The 10,270-nt window shown below is 41.5% G+C and overlaps 1 protein-coding gene across 1 annotated transcript in view; it reads left to right on the top strand.

The window, feature by feature from the left end:
- The window catches only part of SYT14 (synaptotagmin 14), a 103,943-nt gene extending 93,908 nt beyond the window's left edge, over window positions 1–10,035 (top strand). The window contains exon 6 of the mRNA XM_015412105.1: window positions 9,722–10,035. Coding sequence (XP_015267591.1) covers window positions 9,722–10,035 — 314 coding nt within the window. The remainder of the gene's footprint in view (window positions 1–9,721) is intronic.
- The last annotated feature ends 235 nt before the right edge of the window (window positions 10,036–10,270 follow it).

Here is a 10,270-nt window from a genome sequence, read left to right as displayed (position 1 = left end):
TTTGTTAGTGCAAACGTTCATCAGTAAGTTTCAGGTCAATATCTTCTGGGTACACTTCCATCAACAGTTCAACACCTTGCTGAATTTCTTGCTTAGATGCTGTCAGATTAGCAAGAATAGAAAACAATTGTGTAACATCACTATACACAGTACTTCTTTTTAAATTGGCTTCAAGTGCATCTAATATAGGAATAAAGGATTTTATCCTAAACTTATCTCTTGAAGAAACTGCATCTAAGGCATCAGGTGCACTTCTGTAATTTCTTTGCCGTTCCCTTACTCTTTGTCTCCTTGTTTTGTAGTTAACATTTGGCAAGGTGGCTTTTGCTTGTTTCTTAAGCTCATAAAAATCTTCTCTAATTTTCCTTAAAAAATCCAGAAGTGAACTGTACAAACTTGCGCAAGAACTCAATAACAGCCCTGATTTCTGAAGGGCTTTGCTGACCTTGTGAAAATGACCTAGCACATGGGTCCAAAAATGCAGCATAAACACAAATTCCAGTTCTTCCATTTTCTGCAAAAGACTGTTCACTTGAAGCCTGGTCTCCCCCCTCCCATTAACATCAGAGTACGAATGACTGAGGGCATCAGTGATAGCACTGTAACTTTCCAAAACAGCTTCTGTGGCTTTTGCGTGTGCGTCCCACCTAGTGTCTGACAAATATTTAGGCACTTTAGACTGAGGTGGCAAAAATGATTTTAGAACTGCCCATCTCTTTGTGGAGGATGAAAAGAAGGTATAATTTCATTGATAATGCCAAACAGTTCACTGCATCGAGGCAGCAATCCACAGCTGAACGGCCCACCAGATTTAAAGAGTGACCTGTGCATGAAATAAATCTTGCAAATTGGTTTTTTTCTATTATTTTTTGCTGCATACTGTTGTACTTACCAGCCATGTTGGCAGTGCTGGAGTCTGTACTCTGAATAGTGGCACCAGGGATCTAGAAGGGGCAGGGCTTGTCAGTCCAACCCCTGCAGTCTCATCAGGGCTGGCCTTAAGGCAATTGGAGCAATTTGGCCAAATTGGGCTACCCGCGGGCTGCTCCTAAGGGGGCCCCCGCACCAGGGCAATCTAGATGGATTTTATTTATATCTCTAAGATTCTGCAGACTTTGGCTGTGAACTGGGGCACCACAAAAATGTTTCCAGTTGGGCCCCAGAGTTTCAAATTGGGCCCCACTGGCTGGCCCTGAGTCTCATAGTTGCTGGGTCCAAGTTGCTCTGCCCTCGCATGAAGTCTTGGGTTTGCAATTTTGGGAGAGGGGAGACTGCCCACTGGGAGGGCAGGGCTGTGGAGGCCCCCTAGATTTAGTGGCCCTAGGCTTCAGCCTACTTAGCCTATACATAAATCCGGCACTGCTTGGCTTTTATGCCAGGTATTTTCTGCTACACAATAAATGGGGAAAAGAGCAAACTTTTATCACAGAAAGCTGAATTCCTTTCTTCTAATAAAAAAGTTCAGAATGATTTTGTTTTAGCCTATACATAAATCCGGCACTGCTTGGCTTTTATGCCAGGTATTTTCTGCTACACAATAAATGGGGAAAAGAGCAAACTTTTATCACAGAAAGCTGAATTCCTTTCTTCTAATAAAAAAGTTCAGAATGATTTTGTTTTTGGATATACTCCCTATATTGCTCTCAGGTGACTCTTTTGTTGTTGTTGTTCAGTCGCACAGTCGAGTCCAACTCTTCGCGACCCCATGGACCAGCTCCCGCCAGGCCCTCCTGTCTTCCGCTGTCCTCTGAAGTTTGCTCAATTTCATGTTCGTTGCATCGATGACACTGTCCAACCATCTCATCCTTTGCCGTCCCCGTCTTCTTTGACCTTCAATCTTTCCCAGCTTCAGGGTCTTCTCCAGTGAGTGCTCCCTTCTCATTTGGTGGCCAAAGTATTTGAGCTTCAGTTTCATTATCTGGCCTTCCAGGGAACAGTCAGGGTTGATTTCTTTTAGGATTGACTGATTTGATCTTCTTGCAGTCCAAGGGACTCTCAAGAGTCTTCTCCAGCACCATAGTTCAAAAGAATCTATTCTTTGGCACTCGGCCTTCCTTATAGTCCAACTCTCGCAGCCATACATGACTAGTGGGAATACCATTGCTTTGACCATGCGGACTTTTGTTGGCAGGGAGATGTCTCTACTTTTTATCATGCTGTTTAGGTTCGCCATCGCTTTCCTCCCAAGGAGCAGGCGTCTTTTAATTTCATGGTGACTCTAGACCACCTTGATTCCTATTTCCACATTACTGGAAGACACACGTTCAGAAAGTACCTCCACTTCCAGTGTGGGGCAGCCTTCCTTGCCTTCAGACTGACATCAGGGTCTTTACAAAAGTCATTGCAGTAGTCATTGCCCGCCAGAGGTGGTAGGGTAGGGTTGCACCATTTCCCCCTATTTTGACTGGTTAATCATTGCCTGGTCACAAGACAGGCTTCTTACCCACATCCAGTTGATCTTTCATACTCTCAAAGGCCTCCACCTTCAGGCCAATTTTTAAAAAATCAATCCTAGAACCCACTCAGAGAGTGCCCTTTATAGGGGCAGTTTGAATTTCTCTTAAGCCTAAGTTTTCCCTCCCCAGAAAAGAGTATTCACCATTCAAGCCGTCACACACAAATTTCAATGCTGTAGACTGCAGCCAACGTTCTTCATTCAAAGGTTTCTGGGCCTATTCGTCTTGATGAGACTGCACATGAGACCCCTCCAAATCTGGGTATTCAACCCTCTCCTGCACCCCCTGAAGTAGTGTTGCCAACCTCCAGGTGGTGGCTGGAGATCTCCTGCTATTACAACTGATCTCCAGGTGACAGAGATAAGTTCACCTTGAGAAAATGGCTGCTTTGTAGGCTTGCCATTTTTCCCCAGGAAATTACCCCTTCTTCCAGACAAGAATCTGCTCGTCCAGGATGCCTATTGTCATCCAAATGTTCTCAACCTACATTTGATGGTGTGGCTCATTAATTTCTAAACCTCTCTTTCTTGGCCAAGATCCAAGAACTTTTAGTGAGTTTCAAGAAGCCTTCCACATGGTGAGTTTCAAGAAGCCTTCAAGTGGAAGAAATCTATTCTGTGGGCCAGCAAGAAAGAGCAAAGTCCTGTTTCCCATCCTTTAGAGGACCCTTTTTAATATCTCATATCCCTGGCTCAAGATGGTCTCTCTATTTCCTCAGTTAAGGTACACTGGGTAGCAATGGCTGATTTTTATGTCCACATGGCAGGCAGATCCATCATCACACATTGGGAATATTTTCTTTTTCTTAATGATTTACTAAAAAAGTTTACCTTATTTCCCACCCAGTACTGCAATGGAGCCTCTTTTTTGTTTTGTCCCTGTTGATATCTAAGCCATTTGAACCATTAGCCACCTGTCCTTTATGTCTCCTTACTGTGAAGGTCATTTTTCTAGTTGTTGTACATCTGCCCATAGGGCTAGTGAGTTGGTGGGGGGCGGGTTAGGTTGCCAGGTCCGGGTTGGGAAAAGCCTAGAGGTTTGGAGATGGGGCCTGAGGAGGACAGGGGCCTCAGTGACGTACAATGGCCACAGAGTCCCCCCTCCAAAGCATCCATTTTCTCCAGGGGGACTGATCTCTGTAGTCTGGAGATTTTGTTTATTTATTTATTTATTTATTTGGATTTAAACTGCCATCCCCCACCAGAGCAGGGCTCAGGGCTGCGTACATGATAATTCATATGATTCAGGATTTAAAATATAAAAACCAGTAAAACACAATAATTAACCTAAAAGATGATGTTAAAATTTCAACGGTGCCACCGCCTCATGGGGGCGGGGGCAGGAGTGCCAGAGGATCCAACTGTTGCTGTCCTCAATCAAATGCCTGGTGGAACATCTCTGGCTTACTGGCACTGCGGAACTGTCCCAAGTCCCACAGGGCACAGATATTATCCAGCAGAGAGTTCCACTAGGTTGGAGCCAGGGTGGAAAATGCCCTGGCTCTGGTCAAAAACAGCCAGACATCCCTCAAGCCAGGGACCACCAATAGATTCTGGTCTACAAAGCGCAATGTTCTTCTGGGGGTATACCAGCTGTAATTCTTTTCTTTTTTAAAATGTTTTTATTTTCTACAAATTAAGGGAACAGGGACACTGGTACCTACTAAAACTACACAGCTAACAAGACCTTATACAACGTTGTAATTCATTACCAAGCCCCCCCCCAACTTTAAACATAATGTTGAAGATTAAGCTTCAATTTCATATAAAGATCAAAACAGTACAAACATTATAAAACACAATAATCAGATAAAGTGGATTATCAACTTGTAACGTAAAAAGCTTTCAGTGTCCACGTCTATTTCTTCTCCTTTTTCCCTCTAGGCTTTAGATCTTTGGGGGGCGGCTACTCCTAGGTCAAAATCTGAACCTTCTTCAGAAGAAGTGTCGATGAATTTGAAGTCATTCCCAAGACACCTTCACTGTCATCTTCTTCCGCTTTGTAGTCCTCTTCTTTCTTTTCCATTGTATTTTTTTTTTGATGTTTCTCCAAAAAAGCATTGGCTTTTGCAACAGATACTATCTTTTGCTTAAAATCCTTGAAGTTGAAAATAAGTCCTTCTGGTATAATCCATCTTTAGGCAGTGGCATTCTTCTGAAAAAAACATTTTCAATTTTTTATACTGTTGTCTCTTCTTTCTTATTTCAAATGGAATGTCTTTCAAGATTTTTATATCTTCCATTTTGATTTTTAGGGTAAAAAGGCGACTGCTTTAAGTATTGCATCCCGAGTAGTTCTTCTAGAGAATCTCACAAATATTTCGCCAGGCAGATTATTTTTCTTGATGTATTCAGAATACGTCCAATACACCACATCCATCTCACTTTGTAGAAAGTCTGCTTTATAATCCACCAACAATGCCAATGCTCCACTTGAAATTTCCTTGAGATTTTCTCCTTTCTGTTCCAGGACACCCTGGAATCTCATGCTATATAGCGATTTTTCCATTTGCAGTAATAATATCTGTTGTTTCTCAGAATCTTTCACTTTTTCTACTGTCTCCAGTCTCTGAGATAAGTGTTTGGCCTTATCTTCCACTTTTTTTCAGCATTTTTGTTGCTTTTTCAACTTTCTTATTAGTTTCTTGCTGCTGTTTCTGGAGAGACTCAAAATTTCTATTGTTGAGTCATCTGCTCCAGCAGAAGGCGCAATGCAGCATTTAACATATTTGGGAAATCTACACTGGCTTCCTGTTTAGAGGATGCTCCGGCTGAGCTGATACTTCCTGAAGAAGGTCTTATCTTGGGCGCCATTTTCAGCCCACCAAAGTTTTGTTTACACTAGTGAAAGTTTCGATTAAATCTTGGAAAGTTTATTTGCTTATAGCCTCTGGCTAATCTCCACTTTATTTGAGTTGTGAGATACTTTTTAATTGGCTTCCCCTCTTTCTAACTCTGGATTTAAGTTCTGCTTTGAGGTGAGACCGGCTCCACCCCCTCCTCTAGTAGATTATGGATTTACAGAGGGGATCGCCCGCTTAGCTGTTTGACTGCAAAATTGTCAGGACTCAAACTTAATCTTCTTCCCTGAATGTAGGGAGACTTTCAATCATTGCTGGGTTGTTGCTCACTCTACCGGCATGCGCCGCTCACCTCCAGAATGGAGCCGCAGCGGCAGGACATTTAGGAGCATCGGAGAGCCTGTATCCCTCAGCCTCAGCTTTGGGAGAGGCACTCCTTGTGTTCCAGGCTGGGGACCCCCTACAAGGGCCCCGGGGGGGTCCGGAATTGTCTGAAACCCCTCCCTACCACCGCGTTACAGTCCGCTCCTCACGGAGAACCGCAGGAGCACATCCGCCATTCAAGTTGCTGAAACCGGAAGTCATACCAGCTGTAATTCCAAGGGATCCCCAAGTTCTACCTGGAGGCTGGCATCCATGACCCCCCATGCCTTAAGATATTCCGCTCAAGGGTCGTCCTTTGTCCTTCTGTTTCTATAGGTCTTTGCTCATTCCATAAGAGCACAGGTGACCTCTGCAGCCTTCCATCATTGTCTGTCAATCAATGTCATTTACAAAGCAGCCATACGGTTTTCATCCTCCATCTTTGCAAAACACTATTACATGGACATTGATGCCTCAAAGCAAGCAGAGGTCAGAAAGTGTGTTCAACTAGAGTTCACCCCACTGTCCTTATCCCATAAGTCACCTTGCTGCTGACTGCCCAGGCACCATAATGATGAAAACAGGGTTGCTCTTACCTGTAAGTGTTGTTCATCAAGCAGTTGCCTGTGCAATTGCATACCCCTCACTCTGACCCTGCCGTGAGCTGCATTGGTCTCTCTGATTGCTCTCTCCAGTGATGGGCTTGAGGAACTGAAGGATAGGCAGTTGTCCCCTACCATGCCAAAAAGGGCAGGAAAACAGCTGTTGAGAGGAGGGGAGGAGCACCTCATGCACTTCTAGAGCTTTTGACATCTCCTCTGGTAGGTGTGCCAAGGGCAGCAGTACCTATGTGTGACTGCACAAGCAACCACTTGAGGAACATCAGTTACAGGTAATGGCAACACTGTTTTCTACCCTAATGGCTTTATAGGTCTGAAACATGGAGGTTTCATGTTCTTCGATAATATTACTGGTGATTTGTGGAAGGTTCAAGAACATGTGAGAATATGCTTTCAGTTGCTTGACTACACTTCACAACCTAGTTCCAGCAGATTGCAGAATATGCAGAGAACTCTCCTCCCATGAAGCTTGTCCTGCCGATTTCAATGGAAAAGACAGATTTGTGCATGAATCTGTTCTTACAAAGTTGTTATTCCGACTACAATGAATGTGAGAGCCTTCATATCTGGAATTTCAAGAAATACATTAGAATAACCATAGGGACAACTTCTTTGCAGTTGGGTAATCTGGATCATCACAAGCATTTAAAACAAAACATAAAACCATTTTAGCAGTTCTACAACTAGAAATATCCAAGAATAATGCTATGAAAAAGTAGGTCCCTCTGCTGTCCTGTCTGTTTATTGTTGTTGCTATATCTGAATCGAGACCCATATCTATCTTTCTGTGTATCTACCTTTCTGTCTGTCTGTCTTTCTTTCTGTTATATTTTTATGGGTTTTGTAAGCCACTTTGAAGCTCCAGTTGTAAGGGAAAAAAGATATAAATGTTCAAATAAATAAATGAATGTGTGTGCAGAAACTGTTATGAGGTTCCTTGTATATGTATGCAGGTGCTGTGATACACACAGGGAACTCTTGTGCTTTCAAAGGTTCCTCTTCTCATTGTGGTGTTGTAGAGAGCTCTGTGGCACTTTAAAGACTAACTGGTAATTTCTATTTCAATGTATCTGAAGGTGTGTGCATGCACACAAAAACTTATACCTTGAATAAAACTTTGTTGGTCTTAAAGGTGCTACTGGGCTCAAATTTTGTTCTGTTGCTTCAGACCAACACAGCTACCCACCTGAATCCAACATTTATTTCAGTATGCCCTTTTTGTCAGATTAATATGTGAAGGAAAAACTATCTGATGAAGTTAGTGTGACTTGTGAAAGCTCATATTGAAATAAATCTTCTTAGTCTTTAAGTGGCTGGTGGACCTTCCCCCCCTGCTATGACAGACTAACATTGGTTACCCCTTTGCAATCATCAAAGGTCTATGCAACAGTCCCCTGCTGTGTATTTGTTTGGAGCTGCCCCCAGTGGTGTGTTGAGTAGGAAACGGGTACTAACAGTGTGACTAGAGAAGTCATGCATCTTTAACTATATTTAGGACGATCCTATTCTTTAGGTTCAGCACTTTATTTCAGATGAATGAAGTGGTGTTAAATGTAAGCGTGTAGGTGAATTAAGAACAAGGGTGTACCAGCCAAATTAACTTTTCAGTCCAATTATTTTTCATTGTGTTGTTTGTAATATACACAGGGTGCAATTCAGTGACTGCTTACCTAATTGTAATCCCACTGACCTCAAATGAGAATACCCTAGTTTAAGAGGTCAGAGGGTTGACCTTTACTCAAAAAGCTATAGTTTGCATAAAAAAGAGGAAGGTCTATGGTTTATAGTGCAGTAGCCTGATCTTTTGCATGAATCTCTGTGTTCTGTATGATTAAAACCATAATAGGTATAAACATTAAGATATCCTGTTAGTTGAAACGGTGTAATTTTTTTTTGGTTTAAAGATTACACTGTGACCTTACAAAATTATCATTTCATTAAATTGTACCCACCAATCCTTTTGTCTGATTCCTTTCTCTAAAATGAAATGTTAAGGTTTTGTTTTCTTCCACTCTGGTGAATAATGTTTCCTCTTAAACTTTAACCTTTGATCCTCTCTCACCCAACTATTGACATCTGGTCATTATTTCTTTTACTGCTTTCCACCCCCTGTTGTCAGATGGACTGTTCTGTTGTCTAAAACACTTGATAGGTGGACAGGTTTATATAATACGAGGTGAGTTTCTGTAGAACCTAATTGGATGTTGTCTTTTTCATGCAAAAGAAAACTGCCAGTGCAAAGCTCTCTACTGCTCTCCACCATGTTGGTTTCTGACAATGTACATTAATTAACGGTTGTACTCTTAGTGTGGAGACAGACCTTATCTCTGACTATGGATGATGGTATTCAATGATCTGTGAAGTGAAAATGTGAAAGAACCACCTGGACACAGTTTTTCTGTAATCTTTTGTCCATCAAAAATTTCCAATGACATGTATACATAACAGCCTCCAAAGGACAGAGAAACTGCCTTATGTGTAAGAAGTCTGTAAGAAAGACAATACAAATTTCTGGTGCCACTGACAGTATTCAGAGGCCCCACACTCCAATTCAGGGTGTTTCTCCCCAGGCAAGTTGAAAAACACTAGAATAACAATGAAAGCCATTTTTGTGCCAGTGTCAGATGTTGTGTTAATGAATTCATCTCTGTGATCCAGTGGCTCCAGTGTACACATGGAGTTCCACATAAACAGAAGCTTCCCTGTTCTTTTCTCTGATCAGTAAAGTGCTCTAGGTTTGTATAAAAGAGAACAGGGGTCTTCTGTGTGTGTAGGATTTTGGACTGTGGCCTAAATTGTTTAATCGTAGCTTGAACATAATCCTTCTGAAAAGCACCATAATGTGCATCTTAAGCAACTGTGCCCAAATAATTCATCATACCATGCATTAAATAACTTTGTTCAAAAATTAGGCTCAAGCTGCTTTACTCACATGAGTAAGCAACAGTTTTTCCGCACATTTTGTTATATCTCCGTATTTTTAAAATACAGCCAAAAAGACTGAATATGAAACCACATCCAAGCAGAGGAATTTTTAGCAAACATTTCATCTTGAGCTCCCTTTATGCTATCACTGCGCTACATCTTTCTCTTTTTTACTTGTAATTTTTTTATTTCACTTTTTGTTCACCTGTTTACGTTACTTTTTAAAATTCTAATATGCTTTACAGTGTTGTGGCCAGTTGTAGCTTGCTAAGTGTTAATGCTATCCGTGTCTGCTTGATGCAAATAAGCAAGGGTTAACAAACAGGAGCAGGTTTATGAGGTATACCTTTAAGTAAGTAAACTTGTTATAGTAAATAAATACAATTAAGTAAGTAAAAGCTGAAATTAAATGTGTTCCTCTGTATGGTTACATTGCTAAGTTCAGCTAGCTGTTCAAAATTTAATATGGTATACACCATAACCTTAAAGATGTTATATTTTAGGAAGAGGAATCTATTATTTAAGACAGCTCATGTTCCAAATTGTTTGTTTTGTAGATACATATGTTAAGCTGACATTGCTGAATTCCATGGGTCAAGAGATGTCCAAATGCAAGACATCCATTCGAAGAGGGCAACCAAATCCAGTATACAAAGAGACCTTTATTTTTCAGGTGGCGTTGTTTCAGCTTTCTGATGTGACACTCATATTGTCTGTGTATAACAAACGCAGCATGAAACGAAAAGAAATGATAGGCTGGATTTCTTTAGGGCTGAACAGTTCTGGAGAAGAGGAACTAAACCACTGGACTGAGATGAAGGAATCCAAAGGACAACAAGTATGTAGATGGCACTCTTTGTTGGAGTCTTAATGGCAGTTGTGACTCCACTGGGTCAGGATTCATCAAGGCTGCTACCTTAGATGCAGTGAAGATGGTGTTGCAGAAATTACAAATTCAACATTCCATTTTAATAAATGCACAAAATGTTGTGGACAGAGTAACTGTCACATTGTTGCTTCACTTAACATCATCGATTTCAGGTAAACCTGTGCCGGACAGAGAAGAGACAGCAAACCCAAATTCTTACTACAACATGTTCAGGACT

Source organism: Gekko japonicus, unplaced genomic scaffold, assembly GCF_001447785.1.
Source record: "Gekko japonicus isolate JY-2015 unplaced genomic scaffold, Gekko_japonicus_V1.1 scaffold1609, whole genome shotgun sequence".
Lineage (NCBI taxonomy): Eukaryota > Metazoa > Chordata > Lepidosauria > Squamata > Gekkonidae > Gekko > Gekko japonicus.
Note: the sequence above shows the minus strand (reverse complement) of the source record. Positions and strands in the feature narration are given on the sequence as shown.